This window comes from Ochotona princeps, chromosome 2 (genome assembly GCF_030435755.1).
Source record: "Ochotona princeps isolate mOchPri1 chromosome 2, mOchPri1.hap1, whole genome shotgun sequence".
NCBI lineage: Eukaryota > Metazoa > Chordata > Mammalia > Lagomorpha > Ochotonidae > Ochotona > Ochotona princeps.
This window is the reverse complement of record NC_080833.1, coordinates 33,003,237-33,024,515: the sequence shown is the minus strand read 5'-3', so window position 1 is coordinate 33,024,515 and position 21,279 is coordinate 33,003,237. Positions and strand designations below refer to the sequence as shown.

General features: G+C 54.9%; 1 protein-coding gene across 1 annotated transcript in view; it reads left to right on the top strand.

The window, feature by feature from the left end:
• SLC2A1 (solute carrier family 2 member 1) overlaps positions 1 to 19,269 on the top strand; it is a 28,587-nt gene extending 9,318 nt beyond the window's left edge. Inside the window, exons 2-10 of the mRNA XM_004591510.3 lie at positions 3,499 to 3,594; positions 14,035 to 14,195; positions 14,330 to 14,570; positions 14,957 to 15,119; positions 15,212 to 15,399; positions 15,621 to 15,725; positions 16,134 to 16,235; positions 17,728 to 17,931; positions 18,180 to 19,269. Of these exons, the coding sequence (XP_004591567.1) occupies positions 3,499 to 3,594; positions 14,035 to 14,195; positions 14,330 to 14,570; positions 14,957 to 15,119; positions 15,212 to 15,399; positions 15,621 to 15,725; positions 16,134 to 16,235; positions 17,728 to 17,931; positions 18,180 to 18,380 (1,461 nt within the window). The 3' untranslated portion in view covers positions 18,381 to 19,269. The remainder of the gene's footprint in view (positions 1 to 3,498; positions 3,595 to 14,034; positions 14,196 to 14,329; positions 14,571 to 14,956; positions 15,120 to 15,211; positions 15,400 to 15,620; positions 15,726 to 16,133; positions 16,236 to 17,727; positions 17,932 to 18,179) is intronic.
• The last annotated feature ends 2,010 nt before the right edge of the window (positions 19,270 to 21,279 follow it).

The window sequence follows — 21,279 nt, the reverse complement described above, 5'->3', positions numbered from 1 at the left end:
TCAGCTGTAGGCTGGCGGAAGTAGGTGTTACTGTTCCTGCCTTCCGGCTTCCTGTCCTTCCCTGCTTCTATTCAGGCAACACTTGTGGCCTGTGATGGGCACTGGTTAGGAGTTGTACAGAGGCAGAGCTGTTGCAGAGTCCCCCTGTGCATGGAGCAGCAGGTTGCGCAGGGCATCTGCTTCTTAACTGGCCCTGCCTGTCCATCCTCCCACTGCACATGCTATTCTGTCTGCCTGGAATGTGGCTTCGCTGCTGCTTTTCCACCCAGCTGACTCCCTACGTACCTAACACAGCCCAACCCCAATGCACCTCCTAGGAACTCATCTCTGACTGTCCCCAGGCAAAACTAGAAATCTCCTCTGCCAGGGCTCCCATGGTGCCTCATGGCACACCCCTGTTGAAGCCAAGACCTTCCACAAGCATCTTCATTTGCCTCCCACTGAGTGAACCAGACTCAGGGACTGAAGGCTGCTTGCTTGTCGTTGGGACTGGGGCCCCAGCTCCAGCATGGGGCCTGCAACCTGGTTACTCACTATCACAGCGAGCCCTGCCTGGGTGGATGTGGCTGCCGTAACTCGGGCCTCCAGGGGCAGGTTTCCTAAAGTGAAGTTTGACCTTGACAAGCCAATGGCAAATGTCCAATGCAGGAGTTTGTCCCTGGCTCCCAGCAGCCCCCACTGTGAGAGGCTGTGGTCGAACAGCCGCTCAGTGGGGCCTGAAGGATGATGTCAGGGACCCAGAGACCCCTGGAAGATCTGAGCAGGCTTAGGTAAAGCAGCGCCTGTACTGTTGGCACTCGTCCCCCACAGTCACTGCTATGCATCCTTCTCTCGCTTGTGCCTCCACTGACCTATATTTGACCAGATCTGTGGGTCACTGGCCCATGCTCTTCTTCACTTAATATTTTTTACTGGGATTGCTTTTTTAGAGTAGTAGGAAGTCGCAGGACTTGTAAATATATATATATATATATATTTTTTTTAAAGATTTATTTTTTGTTGTTGTTGGAAAGTCAGATATACAGAGAGGAGAGAAGGAAAGGAAGATCTTTCATCCAATGATTCACTCCCCAGTTGGCCACAGCGGCCAGAGCTGAGCCAATCAGGACTTCCACACATGGGTGCAGGGTCCCAAAGCTTTGGGCCGTCCTCGACTGCTTTCCCAGGCCACAAACAGGGAGCTGGATGGGAAGCAGGGTTGCCAGGATTAGAACTGGCATCCATATGGAATCTTGACACATGCAAGGCGAGGACTTTAGCCACTAGGCTACCACGCTGGGCCTGTAAAAAATTTTGACTAATTTATTAACATGATTTAGAATCCAAGACAGGTGCAAAAAGAATTCACGATGATGCCTTTCTTTCATGTTTCCTCAGCCATTCTAGTTCCTCCAAGAGCAATGTTCACTTTCTTGTTCATCTTTTTTTTTTTTTTTAACTTATTTGAAAGATGGAGTTTAATAGGGCAAGAGAGATCTTTCAGCCACTGGTTTATTCCCCAAATGGTGGCAGTAGCTAGCTAGCACTGGGCCAGGCTGAAGCCAAAAGCCCAGAACTCCACCAGGGTCTTTCGGATGGATGCCAGGGGCCCAAACACATGGGCCATCCTGTGCTGTCTTTGCTGGTACATTAGCAGGGAGCTGGAAACAAGTGCTCAGCCAGGATAGGTGTAGCTGCCCCCCAGTTGATTTTGATGTTTGCACACAAAGGGTAACAAGCAACGCATGCAGCTCTGAAGCTTATACTATACCTTTTTGGGAATATCCCAAATCAATACATAAGGCGCTTTATTCTTAGGATTCAATTTTATAGTCGTGCTGTACCTTGTAAAATCATAGGGTTGCATTGCTGGTTTTCTGTGTAATCTAATGTGGTACTGGAAAAATTTATCTTGTGTACCCTAAGTATTATTTCCTGGATAACCCTGAGCTAACACGTGTGGCTCACCAGGCAGTGTGGGCTGAGGGCGAGGGACAGGGTGCACTGTGCACAGCGGCACACACAGCTCTCACTGCTAAGATCTCCTCCCACCGCCCACTGCCTTACTGTACCCTCTTGAACCCCCGATGGCCTCCTGATGACTTAGGTCTGGCCTGGTGTTCAGTGGGGCCCCACGGCAGAGCCTGTACTGACAGGTGCTCACTGCTCACTTAGAACTGACAGGCCCCAAACTGAAGTCTCCCTGAAGATTTGAGACCATGGAGGCTTTTGAAGGTCCAGAGATTAGGCAAGGGTGGGCAATTGGACCGGCCAGTAGGCCCCAACATAGTGGACTCTGAGCTGTGTGTTTTGGTCAGCCAACCAGAAGTCCCTTGATATGAGAGCCTTAGTTTTCGCAATGGTTGCCTGGTGGCTTCTGGAGGAGCAGAGACCCTACTGGGAACCCGTCTGGTGAATGGCCACGCCCCACGTTATCGGTGGCCATCTCCAAGTCAGGGCCGCTTTTGGGTTCTGTGTGAGAACCAGGGGACACAACTAGGCTGTGGCGAGCTGAGGCAATGCTCCATGAATGTGACTCAGGCTGAGCCTCCTACTCACTCTTCCTGCTGTGCTGCCCATCCTGAATGCCAGCCCTGCCTTGGGCCAGCCCCCCCAATTCTGAGCTCCCGCAGCCTGCCTGATGTCACATTTCTTGGCTCCCTCCTTTGAAAGACTGGAAGACAACAAGGCGGGCACCTCGCTGACCTTTCACCTGCTGCCTCTGACCCTTCCTGCTGCCTTTCCACCCTCCAGGCTTCCAGGGACCTTTCCTCCTGCTTCAGCCCATTAGAAACACATTGGTCCAACATGCTTACTCGCCTTATGTTGTGTACTTTTCCAAAGCACATTCCTGACTGGTATGTCATCTGTGGCCAGACAACACTGGGAAACTTGTGGTTTGGGGAACATTTGCCATGAAGGGTGCTAGGTAGGGAGTCCAGAGCCTTGAGCTCCCTCCTGGGGTCAGCAACGCGCCTGGCAGTAAGCTGGAGTTCCCAAAGACTTGGTTGCCCACGCTGTGAATGATGGGAAGGGTGGGCTGGGCCACATCTGGGAAAGCAACTGGAAGGGAGGTAACTGTTGACACTCACTGAGGGTGGGCAGAATCAGAAGCTTCCAGGTACTATACCCATCTGTGTTGCCTAGGAGGGTGGCTCCCTGGCACCTATACCCATCTGTGTTGCCTAGGAGGGTGGCTCCCTGGCACCCTATGGGAATGAGACTCCAGAAATGCCAAAGCCTTTCTCTCCTTCTTTGACCAAGACCTGACTACAAAAATAAGACTCTCATTGCCCCCTTCTCAGGAAGAGCCCCTGCCAGCCTGATAACTAGAAGGCAGCAGGGCTGGTTTGGCTACCTAAGGTCAGGAAATGGTCAAGTTTCCTGGGAGAAGGATGGGTGTGGTGCCAGGAGTCAGGCAAGATAGCTGGACGTGGGAACCTGCCACTCCAAGCCCTGCCCTGCAGTAACCTGGGCCCAGACACGCCTGTAACCATGTGTTTTTTTTTTTCTCTGCAGAAGGTGACAGGCCGTCTCATGCTGGCCGTGGGAGGGGCAGTACTCGGCTCCCTGCAGTTTGGCTACAACACTGGAGTCATCAACGCCCCCCAGAAGGTGAGTGCTGGGGCCCACTTTGCTTCCTGACACCTGTTAGCTACACACAGCACACACTGCCCCCTGTGCAGCGCCGACCTCAGCTCAGCGTCTGCCTCCAGCTAATTTTCTGTTCCCTGAACAAGTCAGAGATTCTTTACTCTGGCCTCCAGTCTCTTGGGGTTGCAGTATTCTAGAATCTCGGCCTGCAGAATCTAGGGGTCTTTGCCGGTGAAGGTCTGCAACTTTCCGCCCTTTGTGAGTGCTGATAATAAAGACAGACCCACTACAGAGATGCTCCCTCTATGTGGCAGCCCCAGGCCCTGCAGGCTTTTTCTGGTGCCCTGTGCAGCCCTCTAAGCTTGGCAGGAGGGGAGAGACCTCCCCACCACTACCCAGCTTGCAGAGAGAAAGCTGGTGTCAGCCCTCCCCTGCAGGTGGTCCTGGAGCTCATGCGCCTCCCCCTCCCCTGACCCCTGTCCATACCCAACTCACTCCCTTGTAAGGCATTGACTTTTAGGTTGGAACTGCCTCCCTCTCCCTGCAGGCCCTGTGCCAGGCAAAGCAGAAATAGCGTCTCGCCCTAGGGAACTGCAGTGGCTGGAGGTCTGTGCTGACTTCCTTCTTCCTACAGTGCATCCCAGATCTGTCCTCACTTGTTCACTGGAATGTCAGGACTTGAAGGGACCTTGGTGATCACCTATAGCCCAGCCCACGTGCCTTAGGGAGGAGAGAGGAGGAAGTGGGGACAAGGTGGGGAGGTTAAAGGGAGGAAAGAAGACTGAATTGAGTCGTTTCTCTGTACCAGGTATTTTGCATACATTTGGGGATTGGCTGGTGATTTCCATTTTATAGAAGGTTCAGGGTGACATAGCCAGGAAAGGTTGAGCCAGAAGCAAATTCTGTTGTTCCCGTAACTTCAGGCTGTCTTCCTAACACTCCCTGGTCGATTTAAATGCCCGCATCTTCCCAGGGAGATGGGACTACGCTGCTGGCAGGACCTTGTTCACTAGCCAGCTGGCTGGGGCTGTCTGAAAGTGAGTATGACCAGCTTCTTGGTGATCAGTGGCCCCTTTGGGGGAACAGGGCAGTGCCTGGAGAGTGGGCTGGGCTTCCTCCAAATGGGTGGAGATTGGCTGTAGGAGCCATTCCCGATGCTGGGGAGCAGGTCGCCAGGAAGCCTGGGGCTGCTGAGTCATGCCCAGCTGCAGTAGCATTGATGAACTTTTCCAGGCTCGCCAGACAAGGCAACTGTGGGCTCAGGCTTGGAACAGTCCCAAGCTCCTGCTTTTTGGCTAAGTGCTCCAGCCCTTGCCAAGGTGTGTGCTTTGGAGCTGGTGCCCCCCAGGAATCCTTGCAGAAGAGATATCCACAAGACAAGCGAGGAGGCAACCAAGGTTGGTTGCCTCTGCCCAGGTTGCACACTGGGGGCTCCTGCACACCCCTGGATGAGCATCCATCCTCATTTTAATTGTACCAACATGTAAATAAACAACTGCACAATGTCTTGAGGGTGATCACAAAATGAGTGGGTGACTGAAGGAGCAGTCAAGGCAGGGAAAAACAGCTGTTCTCCTGAAGCAGAACAGCACTGGCAGGTGCAAGGGTTAGAGTCAAATAGGCAGAAGCGGGGAAATCCAGCATTCAGGAAAGAGTGAGTGTAATGTGTCCCTGGGGTGAAGGCGGGGAGATGGGGGATGGGCCGTGGGTGTGCCTGTGACATAAATGCACACAAGGGCTGGGCCACAAAAGGCCATGTGGCAAGGCTTGACTTGTAAACAGTCATTCACCAGCACCTAAGCCAAACCTGAGAGCAGGGACTTGTGAGAGCCACAGGGACCTGCTAAAGTGGACACAGGTGATCAGTTCTGCCTTTCAGGAAAATGATTCAGGGGTTTGAGAACATGAGGCTGGAGCCAGGGGAAGCAATGAGCCAGCTGCTGTTGCACCGGTGACAGGGAAACTGGCACTTGCTGGGAGGAATGAGCAGTATTCTGTCATCAGTTACGTGTGAGGACAAGGGAAGAGTGTAAAATGGCCTGGAAGATGTGGGGTGTGGAGGAGCAGGTACGCAGAGCTGATGGGTGCTTGTGGCGTGTGCAGGAACCATGGTGCAGTAGCACACAGCTGGGGATAGGCGGGAGGCACCTCCCTGGTTGGTCGGGCTCACACAGAAGAGGTGTGGGAAGCTGGTCACTGCTATCCAAGCAAGGGTGGAGGAAGACCTCCTTAGACTGTGTGGAACAGAAGGAACCACAAGGAGGAGGCCCCAGAAAACACCCCCGTGGGTAGGAGGAGGGGCCCCTAGGGTATAAGAGACAAGAAGCCCATGACAAAAGGAGAGAGTGAGCTCACCGAGGGCTGGAGTATCTGGTGAGTTCATTGCTGTGGTGTTAACAGGCATGCTGGCAGGTGAATAGCATGAAGGAGTGCTGTCAGATGCCCTGGAGTTGAACTGGACTGGCCACTTGACATTGCTGAATGCCAAAGAGCCAGTGGCATCCTTGTGACTGCAAAAGCTGGTGGGTGGAACGGGCTGGCTGAGAGGAACAGAAGAACGAGAGGCAAATGGAAGAGTGGAGGCGGCCCTTCCCAGAGAGGGAGGAAAGGAGGCCGAAGCCAGCTGGTCATATGGCCAGGGTTTTTGTTGTTTTTTAATTGAGGATTTCGACTTTAAATCTGCCGTAAGCTATCAGTGGCAGAGAGAGTGAAATGAGGAGGTACAGGTAAGTTTTTTGTTATTTATTTATTTACTTTTATTGGAAAGTCAGATTTACAGAGAGAAGGCAAGACAGAGAAAGATCTTCCATCCACTGGTTCACTCCCCAAGTGGCCACGACGGCCAGAGCTGAGCCGATCCAGAGCCAGGAGCCAGGAACCTCTTCCAGGTCTCCCACGCATGTGCAGGATTCCAAGGCCTTGAGCCGACTTCTACTGCTTTCCCAGGCCACCAGTAGGGAGCTGGAAGGGAAGAGGAGCAGCTGGGATATGAACCAGCGCCCAGGTGGGATCCCAGTGCATGCAAGGTGAGGACTTTAGCCTCTAGGCTACCGTGCCAGGCCCTTGTGAGTTAAGTGTTAAAAAATTTCTTAATTCTAGAATCAGGTTCTCCAATCTTGAGGCCTTCCCATCTAATCAAAAATTTGTGAAAGATCATTACTGCTGGGGACAGTGGATAGAGCAGCTGGCCAAGTGTCCAACAGGACTGGACGAGGGCCCAGGTGAAGCTCCTGTCCAAAAGTCACCCCCAAAACTGGCTCTGGGAACCAGGGCTGGGGGCACATGTAGAACTAGCCGTGTTCCAGGCCACAAGCTTGGGTTCTCAGTCTGTTTACCTTTTTTTTTTTTTAAATACTTATTTATTTTTATTACAAAGTCAGATATACAGAGAGGAGGAGAGACAGAGAGGAAGATCTTCCATCCGATGGTTCACTCCCCAAGTGAGCGCAATGGCCAGTACTATGCCGATCCGGAGACAGGAGCCAGGAACTTCCTCCAGGTCTCCTACATGAGTGCAGGATCCCAATGCACTGGGCCGTCCTCCACTGCTTTCCCAGGCAGGGAGCTGGATGGGAAGTGGAGCTGCCGGGATTAGAACCAGCGCCCATATGGGATCCCGGGGCGTTCAAGGTGAGGACTTTAGCTGCTAGCCCATGCCGCTGGGCCCATGTTTACTTTTCTATTTTACAAGCAAGCCTGGCCAGAGGTTTTCTAGCCAGAAGCCAATCAGAATGGTAAGCTTCACATGCAAGGCAAGGCTAGAAGGATCCAAGGGTAAGAAACGAAAGTGTGGCTCGGAGCCAGGTGTAGTAAAAGGCAGAGTGGCCACTGTGCCTGGGTAAGGCCAGAAGGTGTGGTCGCAGGGCAGATGCATTCACTTGGTTCCATCATTCAGCACGACTTCCTGAGTGTCCCTCGTGCCAAATCCTGTCCTAGGTAGTGGAGGATGATGCCACCCTCAGCCAGCTGCCTCCTGCACTATCTGAGCCAGACTCTGTCCCTGTCCTCCAAGGCCCACCTGCCCCTCCTGGGAGAGAGCTAGAGATAGGCATCGCTTGGTATCCACAGGGGGAGAGGCTCCAGGGCCCCCGACCCCCACAGACACTGGAATCTGGGATGTTCAAGTCCCTTGCAGAGAGCAGCGCAGTATTTGCACCGAGCCTCTGCACATCTTCCCGTAGACTGCTTCGTCTCCAGTTGACTCAGTGCCTTAAGAGACAATGTAAATGCATCTTAAGAGTTGCTGTGCTGAGGGCAAGTCTGTACTGCCAGTCCAGGTATCCTTGCCCCTCCTCTTCTTTTCTCTTTAAGATTCATGTATTTCAGAGGCAGAGTTATAGAGAGATTTCCATCCAATGGTTCACTCCCTGAATGAACACAGAGCTGGGGACAGTACGAAGCCAGGAATCAGGAGTTTCTTCCAGATCTCCCACGTTGGTGGCAGGGTCCAAAACAGTTAGGCCATCCTCCACTGCTTTCCCACGCCATGCAGGGAGCTGAATTCGAAGTGGAGCGTTTGGGACTCAAATAAGCACTCATATAGAGGCCATGTCTTTAACTGCTATTCCACAGCACTGTCCCCTCCATTTTTTTTTAAGCTTTATTTATTTGAAAATTAAAGTTAGAGGAAAAGACAGAGGGAGAGAGAGAGAGAGATTGATCGTCTGTACCATAGTTATCTTGCCAAATGGCCGCAACAGCTGGGACTGGACCATGCTGAAGCCAGGAGCCAGGATCTCCTTCCAAGTCTCCCACATGGGCAGCAGGAACCAAGGTACTTGGGCCATCTTCCACTATTTTCCTAGGTGCATGCTGTACCGGAAGCACAGAGCAGCCAGGACTCCCATACGCGATGCTGACCTTGCAAGAAGCAGGTGCTGGAACACAACACAGTGTCTCCTCCCTGCCCATAGCTCTGGGACCAAGCAGCCTACACCATCCAGCTGGGGCTCCTGCTGCAGACCAGGCTTGCCGGCTCTGTAGAAGAGACAGCGTGGGCTGGCCCTGCTCTCCCAAAGCTGCTTCTCCCCACTAATGGTGAAGATGCCAATTGTGCTGCTAATTACCAGAAACTTGTTCTCTGCCATAAAACAGGCCCCAAAGGGCTTCCTCCTGGAAGTGGCTAATTAATCTTAATATTATCTTAACTGTTTACAAAGCACTGGCCTATAAATGCCTTCCTACAGGCAGGTGGGGTAAAATTATCCCCCCCATCCCCCCGGTTTTATAGATGAGGAAACCGAGGTTGAGGCTGGATGAGGTCACTGGGCGACTGAGAGGCAGAGCTGGAGGTGGAGTCAGGGTTCATGGCTGCTGTGTGCCCCACCCCTGTCCTGCACTGTGACTGCTGGTGCCCTCCCTACTGGGTGTTCCCCTTCCCCAGGGTGGGGAGGACGGCAGCGGCTGCTGTGGCGAGCCCAGCCACAGTGGGGTCGAGTGAATGAGTGTGAAGCATCCTGACCACCCCACGGGGCCCATCCAAACGCCACCCTTCCCCTCCCCTAGTGGCTCAGTTGCCAATCCAGATGACTAAAGGCTGTTGAGAAACTCTGAGGTCTTGGCCAAGAGACAGTGGCAGGCTTGTCTGAGAAGGCAGAGTTGGGGCTGGGAGGGGCCTGGTGGCTGTCCGCTCCACCTTGCTCCTGGCTGGAGTGAAGTCTGCCTGGTGAGCTGACTTTGAGTGGAACAGCCTGCCTCCTGGGCTGCGGGCAAGACACACCTCCCCCGCCCACTTTGTCTCCAGGTAGCTCCTCCCCTTTGTCCTGAGAATCCTGGGTTCCACTTCCCCTTTGCCCTGTCCCGCTACCACAAACTGTAGTAATTCAGTTCCTTGTAACCCTGTTCTTGTAATCCCTGGTTTGCAGGAAACTGCAGCACACAGAGGCGTTAAGCTACTAAGACCAGGCTGCACAGCTAGAAGGTCACAGGGCTGGGAGTCCAAAGAACATGGGCACTGATGCATTCTCCTCCCGTCTACCACTGCTGCCACCCCCTCCCCACCCCATGCTCTGACTGGGGACCTGAGTCAAGCCCAGTCTTGTACAGACGTCTCAACAGTTTCCCACACACAATTGCATAATCTCTTACACCACCACACCTTGACACAAACCACCTCTTCTCAGAAGTCCATCAATCGGATACACACACAGTCTGCTGGTGATCACCCTGCTCGTCCTCTGTACCAGCAACAGTCAAGTGACTGAGCTGGATTCTTCTGGGACAGTGACAGACACATAGGACAGGCAGCGGAAGCAGCCGAGATGAGTGAGGGACGAGGAAGTTGCCCTGACAGCCACCTGGGGACCATTGATATTTTTGCTGGCTAGCCGGTGTCTTGGTGTGGTGGGCTGTCTGGTGCATCACAGGGTTCAGCAGCATCCCTGGCCTCTGCCCACCAGATGCCATGAGCCAGTGTGACAACCAGAAAGTGTCTCTGGACCTGGGCCAATGTCTCCCTGCAAAGGGGAACAAGGGCAGGAGTCCCAGCGTGTCTTCTGAAATGTGATGGAGCTGGAGCTGGAGCTCAGTGATGTGGGCTCCCTGGTCAGGTGCAGGGGTCACTGTGTCTGCCAAAGGAAGGGCACAGCACGTGAGTGTCCAGGTGTGGGCAGAGCAGCCGCCTCATCAGGGAGCTGCCACCATGATGGGGAGGCTGCTGTGTCTACACAGAGGTGGTCTCTGTTCTGGCTCTACCCTGGGATTCTTCTCGCAGCCTCAGAGGGACCTCCAGGGACCCAGTGCGGGCGGTTATCTGTCCAGCCCCACCTAGGCATCTGGCTGTGGACACCAACAACTGACCCTCTGGGTGTCTGAGTTGCTATGGAGATAGGAGCTCTGCATGGTGGGTGGGGCAGGCAGAGAGGCCAGCCCAACTGGAAGGAAGGCAGAGAGAGAGGAGGAGGTCAAGGTCAGGCTGAAGGACTGAGCTGGACAAGCTAGCCTTTTCTAACTGCAGCTGAAAGTTTGGTTGGCTGTTTAACCCATTCTTCTCCACAGTACCACCTAGGAGAGAGGAAGAGGGTCAAAAGGGAGGAAATGCAGGCTACCAGGGTTGGGGGGAGTCCACAGGGAAGGAAGGTAAGGCCAAGTCTGAAACAGGACCGCTTCTCCCAGCTGAGCATGCTCCTCACAACAGAGAGCTCCCTACCTAAAACTGGGCATCCTAGAACTGCACTGTTCTTCCTCCCCCTGAGCTGGAGCCAGGCCTTGGGCTCTGGCCTCTGTATCTGCATGGCCCCTCCACCGGGCAGCTCGGCCAGCGCCAAACTGAACCTCCCTGAGCAGGCTCTCTCCTCCTTACCCTCTGTAGACCTTAGGTGGTAACTGGGCCTCTTCTTGGCAGCAGACACAGGAACCCTGTCGTGAGGGCCTCTCTGAGAAGAGTGGCTGCCGCTGCAGCTTTTGAAAGACAGAAACGGCCATCTTCCTTCTAGGTGGGGCCCCGCTGAAGCCTGGAGCCAGGAACTCGATCTAGGTCTCCCCTCTGGGTGGCAGGGATCCAGGCACAAGAGCCATCAGGATGCACATTAACAGGAAGCTGGAATCTGGAGGGCAGCCGGGGCATGAACCCAGGCACTCTCCAATGGAGTGCCAGCCCCCTAAGCACTGTCTTGACCACCAGGCTAAAACACTTGCTCCCAGAGGCAGAGGCTTCTGTCCTAGAGAGAACAGCAGTGAAGGTAGAAACTAACTATTTGTGCACCAAGCAGTGTGCTGCCACCTGCCCCTTTTACAGACCCAGTCTGCGCTCCGAGAGGAAGTGAGGACTTCCTTTCTGTGGGTAGACACCATGAGGCAGGGGCAACGGGGGGCTTCCCACAACATACCTAGGCACCTGTAGGCCTCGCAGCTGCCCAGGTGAGGAAAATTTATTCACTGGAACCATCCATCCCCAGGCATCTCAGCTGTCGGAGTGTATTCTCCCTGCCAGCCCCAACAGCATCCCCCTCTTTTGTGCTCTAGGCGCATTGTGGGAATTGGACAGAGAGTTCTGATAGTCCCTCAGCTCTAGGCTGGCCAATGCCAAGACAGCACCTTCCACCACCACCACCACCACCCCTGAAAATAACTGACCAGAACTTCCCTTCCTCCCCCAACGCATACCCACTCACACACTGACCCCCTCCACAGGGTGCAAAGGGGATGGATGGGCTGGGAAGTGGTGGCGGCTGTGGGGCTCTGCCATGCTGAGGAGTGAGTCATGGGAAATGGAGGATACTAAGCAGACGCCAGGCGAAACCTAGGCCAAGTGCTGCATGCACGGAGAAGCAACACAGCCCAGGGGGCTGAATCAATCAGAGCTGCCTGTGGGGGCAGTGCCAGAACCCAGGGTATTGCCCAGGCTTGCGATGGCACATGGATAGAGTGTTCAGAATAGGCACGTGCCTGGCCTTGCCTCACATGTGAGCCGGGACTGACCAAGGAGGGAATCAGGAGCCCATGGAACCTGGTCTATTGGGTCTTGTTAGGGCCATGGCCCTAAACTTTGGGCCCTCTCTAATGGTGTTTCCCAAGGCAAGAGACTCAGCTGGTGATGGGGCTCTGATAAGACCTCCTTTACATGTAGTCAGCCATTCAACTGCTGGCCACCTTGGGGAGTGAGCTACAGACCCAGCCGCTAGAGCAGAAACCTGCAGGTTGTGGAAGCCCTTCTAGCGCTTACTTGCATGCAAATCGGAAGTCCCACCAGCTGGCTTCTTGGCAGACTGAGCTACCAGAATGATATGGAAGAAGATCCCGAGAACCCTAGGATGTAGAAACCAAAAGCACCGGGAAGCAGCTTCTCCCCTGTCCCTATGGGAGCCCGCTGATGGCTGAGGTCAGTGCGGCCTTCCCAGGGAACTAGCATCTTCTATCTCCAGGACAGCTTGTTCCCTCCATGCAGGGCCTGACAGAGGGGACCTGGCCGTTCCCAGCCAGTCCCTGGAGTTGGTGTTGTGCCTTGAAGAACACAGGCACTTTGTGTTTTGCTTCAGTGAAAAATCACCCTTCTCTTTCCCCCAGCACGAACTGAGCCTTTCTAGAGGGAGAATCTGAAGAGCGATTCTTTTCTCCTAGTCTCCTAGCTCTGTGGCCCTCCCAGCAGGAGTGACAGCCCTCACAGAGGCGTGCCCAGTGGGAAGGGGGCGTGTGGAGCCAAGGGGTGGCCACAGAGTTGAGGGTGGAAGATGGTGGTGGGGGTGGTGGGGAGCAATGTGGGAGTGAGGCCTTGATTTCGAGTTGTGGGGTGAGGTCTTAGCTGGACATTGTCAGTGGTCTGCACTGTCTTGGGGTTGTTCCCTGCGCATGCTGGGATGAGGCTTTAGAAGCAGGCGAGTCCACTTCCCTAATTCCCTGCAGCGCTGTCCCTAAGGAGCAGAGCTGGGATCTAATTCACTGAGTCTGAATTCACAGGTTCCTAATAAGCCCCACCCTGTCTGGCTTTCCTGGGAGTATGGACTTTGTCATTCCCGCCCGCAAGTGTGGCTGCCCCCCAGCCTCTTCTGTCAGACTCTAGGAAGGAAGGAGAGCACTGTAGGATGAGGGGCTGCACACAGCTGCGTGTGAATTTGTGATCTGAGTCTGGGGAGGGGCTGGGGTGGATTGGGTTGGCCTGGTATCAGGTATGAGCTGCAAGGGACCAGCGGGGGTGGGGGATTGGAGGAGGAAGGCATGTAGGCATGTGACTGGCTGAGGTCAGGTGCATTCAGATGAAATGAGTGTGTGTGGGGATGTGTATGCGGGCAGCTGCTGCTAGGTGACTGGGCCCAGGACCAGCTAGCTACCTGTCTGCTGGGCGAGGCTAGCCAGTCCCATGGTACTGGGAGTGTGCCTGTGTCGCCCAAAATACAGCAAATCTGCTCAGAACCAGTACTGCCTGCCTGCCTGCCACTTAGCTGGCCTCCAGCCAGGCCCTCCCTAGGGTGGGAGCAGGGCTGGCAAGCATGTACCAGGACAGGTGGCTCCAGTTCCTGGAGCTGCTTCCTTGTCCAGTGTTTCCCTCTATCTCTCAGCTGGGTACCTGGGAGAGCGAGGAAACCATAGTGCTTCCAGGTAGCCCTCCCAGGCTAGCCAGGGGAGAGCTGGGGCCCAGGCAACAGCAGACAGTACTGAGACTCCAGAGCTTGGCTGAAGAGTCCTGGCATGAGCCTGACCCATCAGGTCCTGGGTGTAATGCCCTCACCGCACGCACTTCCTTCAGAGCCCAGGGAATGGCAGAACCTGTCTGTCCAGCTGTGTTTCCTCCCCAGCATGGGGTTGGCGACAGAAGCCTTGGCGGCAGGAACTGGGGCCTTAGGGCACAGGGAGGAGGAAGGAAAGGGGGCCAGTGATAAGGAGCGTGGTGTCTCTGTGCTTCTGTCCACTCCGTTGTTTCTGGGGAAAGCAAGGCCTGCCCAGAAGGAAGTAGCTGGCTCAAGAACACCCCCGAGGGAGGCGTGCATGGTCCGGCACTCGCTCACCCAGGCTGCTTCGCCTTTGTAGGTGATTGAGGAGTTCTACAACCAGACATGGATCCACCGCTACGGAGAGCGCATCTTGCCCACCACGCTCACCACGCTCTGGTCCCTCTCAGTGGCCATCTTCTCTGTTGGCGGGATGATTGGCTCCTTCTCTGTGGGCCTCTTCGTTAACCGCTTTGGCCGGTGAGCAGGAGGGCCCTGCCCCTGCCAGGGGGTGTCCTGCAAGGGAGTGGGAGTTGGAGGAGGGCCTCCCATTGTGCCCTGCCTACTGTAGGGTATGACCCCAACACCTTCCTGACTTGTAACCCCACCCGCAGGCGGAACTCCATGCTGATGATGAACCTGCTGGCCTTTGTGTCCGCCGTGCTCATGGGCTTCTCAAAGCTGGCCAAGTCCTTCGAGATGCTTATCCTGGGTCGCTTCATCATTGGCGTGTACTGTGGCCTGACCACTGGCTTTGTGCCCATGTATGTGGGGGAGGTGTCGCCCACCGCCCTGCGTGGAGCCCTGGGTACCCTGCACCAACTGGGCATCGTCGTCGGCATCCTCATTGCCCAGGTAAGCTACAGTGTCTGGGTACAGCAGAGAAGAGCTTTGCCGAGGAGTCCTCCCTCCCGCCCTCTTCATCTCTGGGAAGGACAGGGATGCCCTGTCCCAGGGGACCTCCTTGGCAGGAGAGCAAGGTATCCCACCCTCTCTGGGACCCCCCAGCACAGGGGACCCCATGTTCCTTCAGCATGCTGAGCCTCCCCACTCCTACAGGCCCATGTGCTTTCTGGCTTTCCCCTGTCGTCGTTGAAATGTCCCTGTGGCTGCAGAGCAGCCCCCATTCTCCAGACCCCCATATCCAGCCAGCTAGTCCTCCCAGTGGTCAGGCCTCCTGTTCTGCAGCAGGGAGGGGCTCCATGGTGAGTGGGGCACTCAGCCTCCCCTGCTTCCCCCAGGTGTTTGGCCTTGACTCCATCATGGGCAACGAGGATCTGTGGCCCCTGCTGCTGAGCATCATCTTTGTCCCAGCCCTGCTGCAGTGCATCCTGCTGCCCCTGTGCCCCGAGAGCCCCCGCTTCCTGCTCATCAACCGCAACGAGGAGAACCGGGCCAAGAGTGGTACGGGCAGGGCCCTGCCCTTCTCCCCAGTGGCCCCCCTCCCAGCCGCGGTCGCCTTCCCATCTTGAGCCATGTCCCCTTTCCTCCGGTAGTGCTGAAGAAGCTGCGTGGGAATGCTGACGTGACCCGAGACCTGCAGGAGATGAAGGAGGAGAGCCGGCAGATGATGCGGGAAAAGAAGGTCACCATCTTGGAGCTGTTCCGCTCGCCTGCCTACCGCCAGCCCATCCTCATCGCTGTGGTGCTGCAGCTGTCCCAGCAGCTGTCCGGCATCAATGCTGTGAGTACCCATCCCCCGCTCTTTCCCAAACAAACCCATGATCGAGTGGGGGCTGCCACTAAATCCCAGACAAGGCAACAAACTGGCCTCTGCCAGGAGATGCCTGTTGGGAGGCATCAGTCCCCTTCGTTCCTCTCACCCAGTCCCACACAGGCTGGCACTCTGGTAGGGGCAGGGCCCCAGCGGCCAGCTGGGCCTCATGCCTTTGCTGACCCTGGCAGGTTTTCTACTACTCCACGAGCATCTTCGAGAAGGCAGGGGTGCAGCAGCCTGTGTATGCCACCATCGGCTCTGGCATTGTCAACACTGCCTTCACTGTTGTGTCGGTGAGTCTTGGCTTACCCTTGGTCAGCTGGCAGGGTGCGACTCAAGGTCTCATGACAGAAGGGCAGCTTTTGCTGGGAGTCAGGCACGTGTCACCTGCTCTGTAACCCATATCTCCTTTCACCCACAACAACTTGTGAAGTTCATTACTTATCTTGCCTGGCTGACATGGAGGTTCCCAACATCACAGCCAAAGGGACACTCTATCTTGAGTCTCCAGGGCCACCTGTTCCACTCTCTTCCATCCCCTTCTGTCAGGAACTGCCCCCTCCTCCTGTCTGGCCCCAGGCATAGCCCCAGGGAGGAGTTGGGACTGTCTTCCACACCAGTGCTGCTGGTGCAGTCTTCTGAGTGGGGAAGTTTCCAGGGGGCTCAGGCAGGGGTGGCACTGACATTGTCCCTGCCCACAGCTGTTTGTGGTGGAGCGAGCTGGCCGGCGGACCCTGCACCTCATTGGCCTGGCTGGCATGGCGGGCTGTGCCGTGCTCATGACCATCGCACTGGCCCTGCTGGTAAGTGACCCCACCCTGAGAGGTGACACAGAGGGTAGAGGGTAGTGGCAGGTTTGCCCGTCTCAACCCTGGCATGGCAGGCCACATGGGTGCTGTCTTGTCCCTGATCCTTGGGCCTGACCTCTGGCTTTTGAGGCTGTCTCTATCCAACCCACTCGCCTTTTGTCTTAAATTTACTCCTCTCTAGTGGGTGGGTAGTTTCTCAATAAAGCACCCCTGGCCACAACCCTCAGGCTGTTGTCTCCCTAGGGTAGTTCCATGTCCAGCGTTAGGCTTTTCAATTCTTGATCCACAGCCTCCACTCCTCCTGAACATCTGCACAGAGGTGCAGAGCCACCTGTCCCAACAGCTGTATACCTCAGGTGTAGTTCAGCTGTTACAGGTTGGGCATCCCTTGCCGGAGATGCTTGGGACCCATGGACTTAAGATTTTTTTTACTTTTAGGCTATGTTCCTGTAGATAGTAAGAAATCTTAGGCCCCAAGTCTAAATGTGAAATTCATTTATGTTTCATATATATGTTATACATCTATCTTGAAGGTAATTTTCAGTTTGAATTTTCTTGCTTGAGGGACAGACAGCCTCCCTTTGCTGTTTGACCCCCCAATGCCAGTAGTGGCCAGGACTGGGCCCCAGCTGGAGTTAGGAGCCAGAAACACAACCCAGGTCTCCACATGCATGACCACTGCCTCCCAGGGTCTGTATTAGCTGCCAGGCTAGACATCCGCCATTGAAGATAATTTCCTTTGGTATTTTTAGCATGCCCAAGTTTGACTGCAACCCATCATGTAAGGCCAAGTGTAGGATTTTCTACTTGTAGCAGTGGCTTGTCGGCACTCAGAAATTTGGGATTTGGGATTCTGGATTTTCAGATTACGGATGTCCAGCCTGTATTTCTCTTTTCCAGAACCTAACTCCCAGTGAGGTTAGTAGTGTGTCAGATAAGGGCTGAGGCCAGGAATCAACTTCAGCCTGTGACTGTGGACATTGTGATAACCTGCCCCCAGCACCCACACACAAGAATACTCACTTGTCCATCCTTTGGGCAAGGAAAGCATTGCTCTCATTTTATATCTGAACCCAGGCTTGGAAAGTCTGGTAGTTGTTGAGGTCAGGGATGCAGTGCGGTGAGTGAGGAGTGATGGATGTGAGGCTGAATCACACCAAAGTCCCTAACATCCCTGCCGTGGCTTCCTCTTGGAGGACTGTGTGCAGAACCACACGGGGAAGTCTTGTGCCTACTCCCTGCCAGCCCCCTCCCCGTGTTCTCCATTCTCCTGCTAAAGCCAGGGTGCCACAGGGGCCTCCTTGTAGCAACCCATGCATGCACACCCTATTACCAGTCCCAGAGGGTGGACTCTGGCTGGAAGTCACACACTGCAGGGTGAGAAAACTGAGACTTAGGGAAGCCAGGACCGCCCCAGGCTCTTGGCCTGCTATCGCCACATCCTGATGCCTAATGCCTAGTGCTCCTCTCCCTTCCCCCTCAACAGGAGCAGCTTCCCTGGATGTCCTATCTGAGCATCGTGGCCATCTTCGGCTTTGTGGCCTTCTTTGAAGTGGGCCCTGGCCCCATCCCATGGTTCATCGTGGCTGAACTCTTCAGCCAGGGTCCTCGCCCAGCTGCTGTTGCTGTCGCTGGCTTCTCCAACTGGACCTCAAATTTCATTGTGGGCATGTGCTTCCAGTATGTGGAGGTGAGGACCCCATCTCCTGCCTTTGTGCACCACTGCACAGTGCTGGGGACCGCCCGTCCTGGCATTCCATTAGGAATCACACAGGCCTTGGTTCCCTGACTATGTCCTGTCCTTTTTTGTTCTGACGGGTGCCAGGCACAGTCCCCTGTAATCAACAGAACATCCCTGGGTGGCAGGTGGGTGTCCCCAGTCCTACAGCCAGGCAGTGGGATCGTACCATGACGACACGTGTCTGTGTGTCTTTCCAGCAACTGTGCGGTCCCTATGTGTTCATCATCTTCACCGTGCTCCTGGTTCTGTTCTTCATCTTTACTTACTTCAAAGTCCCCGAGACTAAAGGCCGGACCTTCGACGAGATTGCTTCCGGCTTCCGACAGGGGGGAGCTAGCCAGAGCGACAAGACACCTGAGGAGCTCTTCCACCCTCTGGGGGCTGATTCCCAGGTGTGAGACGCCCCACGCCGCCAGCCCGGCCTGTTCCCTACAGCCCCCAGGATCTCCCTGGAGCACAGGCAGCTGGGTGAGACTTCCACGTGGACAGATCTCAACCAAGCGAGGCCGGGCCTTCTTTTCTTAGCAGCAATGTCCGCAAGAACATTCAGGACTTTCCATGGCACCAGGATTTTAACACCAAGACTGTTGCTCCAATCTATTCCGATGGGCAACAGGTTTTATAAGTTTTTTATTACTGATTTTGTTATTTTTTTATCAGCCAGAATCTCCTGTCCCCACACCGCAGGCTGAATGGCTCAGTGCCTGAGTGTGGGGACCAAGCCCTGTCCAGACACTTGCCTTCTCCACCAAGCTAATCTGTAGGGCTGGACTTCTGACCCAGGACACACTAATCGAACTCCGAACTTCAAGGCTTCAACCCCAGGAGGTGGCTGTGGCCACCCACTTCTGCAAGCCTGGCTCTCCCTGCCCTGGGGCGGGGGGTCAGGCTCCGATAGGATTCACCCACCTCCCTCCCCTTCTCTCTTCCTACTCAAACCACTCAGATTAATCTTTCCTTGCCTGAGACCAGTTGGGAGCACTGGAGAGCAGGGAGGAGAAGGGGACGAGCCAGGCTGGGCTGCCAGGTTCTAGCCTCCGTTGCACTGAGGGCCAGATGATCACCGTGAGGGGAGAGCCCTGCAAGGCAGAAACTCACCAGGCAAGAAGACACGGACACTCCTGCCCTGCTGTGTATAGATGCGAGATATTTATATATTTTTTTGGTTGTCAATATTAAATACAGACACTAAGTTATAGTTATATCTGGACAAACCAACTTGTAAATACACCAACACACTCCTTCTGTAACTTACCTAAACAGATATAAATGGCTGGTTTTTAGAAACGTGGCTTTGAAATGCTTGTGGATCGAGGGTAATGGGGGCGGGTTGGGTGGGAGTGGGAGAGTGGCAGGCTGCACTATTTCCGTGGCCAGGGCTTCACCTTCCTCCTCAGCACCTTTTGATCTGTGCCCTATATTGCCCCGAAATCTGCATGAGTCCTGTGACCACTCCCCCCCCGAAATCTAAGTCCTTTATCTTGACCTTCAAAGCATTCCGTGATACAATATTCACTCATAGCTGCTGTTCAGCAAACCATAGAGTCTGGTGCCAACATTTCTGCTCAGGCATGATAGGCGCTATCTCAAATGGAAAGCAGGAAGTGTGTTCACTGTGTCTTCATTTGACAGGTTGGAGAGTCAGGTGGCGTCTTGAAGCATCCTAGCAAATACACTAAAAATCCAGCTTTTGACGTTTAGGCTGGACAGCCCCATGCCTCCTACTTGGTGGTCTTTGTCCGCCTCAGTGAGCTAACACACTGCTGTCCACTTTCCACCTCACAGGGACTGGCCACCGCCACCTCTGAAGACGGCCAACCCATGCTCTCAGCCCTTGGCTTGTATGTAAGAGCACCTCATTGGCTCCTTTCTGGGGGCACCGCCCTCCTAACCTCTGTCACAGGACCTTGTCCCATTAAGTCTAAATTTCAAGGGAAAGAAGCCATTTGGTTTACTTGAGGCCTCAGCATCATTCAGTATAAAGTAATTCACACCCAGAGGAAGTAAAACATTAAGGATTTAATTCTTTAGGTGACTAGCTGAGCGGCAGGGTGGGGTGGGGCAGGAGAGTGGTTTGCCCACCTAACCACACATAGGTTAGATCTGAAACGGGATGAAAAGGGAAAACCAGTCCTTGGTAGTGCCCAAGTGTATAATTATAATGTAATGGAATTTGTGACAACTTGGCCATCTTCCAAAAGACAGTGGACCTGCCGGAGTCTGGGGCCTCCAAAAGGGAAACTATCATGTGTTCCCCCAAGGCTTCTTTGAGGAGTCATTGTCCACCGGTTTCACGGATCAGTGAAGGGACCTTGAGAGGCTGCCAGGCAGGCGGAAGGGCCCTGGCGCGTTACTCTACGGCTGATCTCCCTGCATCTTAAAACCGGCTGAGGTGCGGATGGGCGGGAACCGCCGGTGGGCTTGTGGGGGGGGGGCGGAGTAAAAGCTGGCAGAGCGCGGGGTCGTTCTGCTCGCTCCGTGTCCAATATCCCAGAAAGCCCGATGCAACCATGGTACCGCCCCCTCAGCATCCCGCCCAGGCCCTAGGGTCCCTACCCATTCCGGCTTCCCTCCCGCAGCCAGTTAGCATCCAAGTCCCAAGAAAGGCGCCATTTCCCTAATGAGAAATGATGCGCAGGCGCAGGGAGGCTCGGGGAGACACAGCTTCCGGTCCCCTACTCCTTTTCAATGGAGACCACAACCCTGTCTCAGAGTGGAAAATCTGGGGCCGGAACAGGACCGCCTACTGCGGGAGGGCGATCCTCCTCCACTCTACGAGATCCTACAGAGCCGCGGCAGGGCAGAGGAGGCGGGGCCGGGAGGGATTTTCACCAATCAGCCGCCTTGGAGCCAAGACGGGCTTCAGCCTTCCGCCAATAGCAGCCTGGCCACGGCGTCAGCCTCTGTGGAAGCCTCCACCCTGTGACTGAATTCTTGGGGGTGAGCTCCGCTTGGGGAGGGCGGGGCCTGTTCCGCGCCGAGCGTTCGGGGGAACGTAACTTCTGGGAACCAGTTGCGCATCAGGTGACGTCTACGGTTTCTGACGGAAAGGGCTAATAGGTAACGGCGCTGCTCGCCAGGCCCTCTCCCCTCAGAGCTGAGGTAAATCACTCGCGGTTCTGTGAGACCGTTTGTCTGAAATCCTAGGCTCAGAATTCCACCCGGAAGCCTACTGAATGGGATGCCCCTGGCGGGCTCCGCGGTGACCCGAATTTCTTGCATCGAAGCTCCCCGGAGTGGGCGAGCAGTAGGCGTCAGGGCATTCCCGGGGCCTCGGTTGCCACAGCAGAAGCTCGC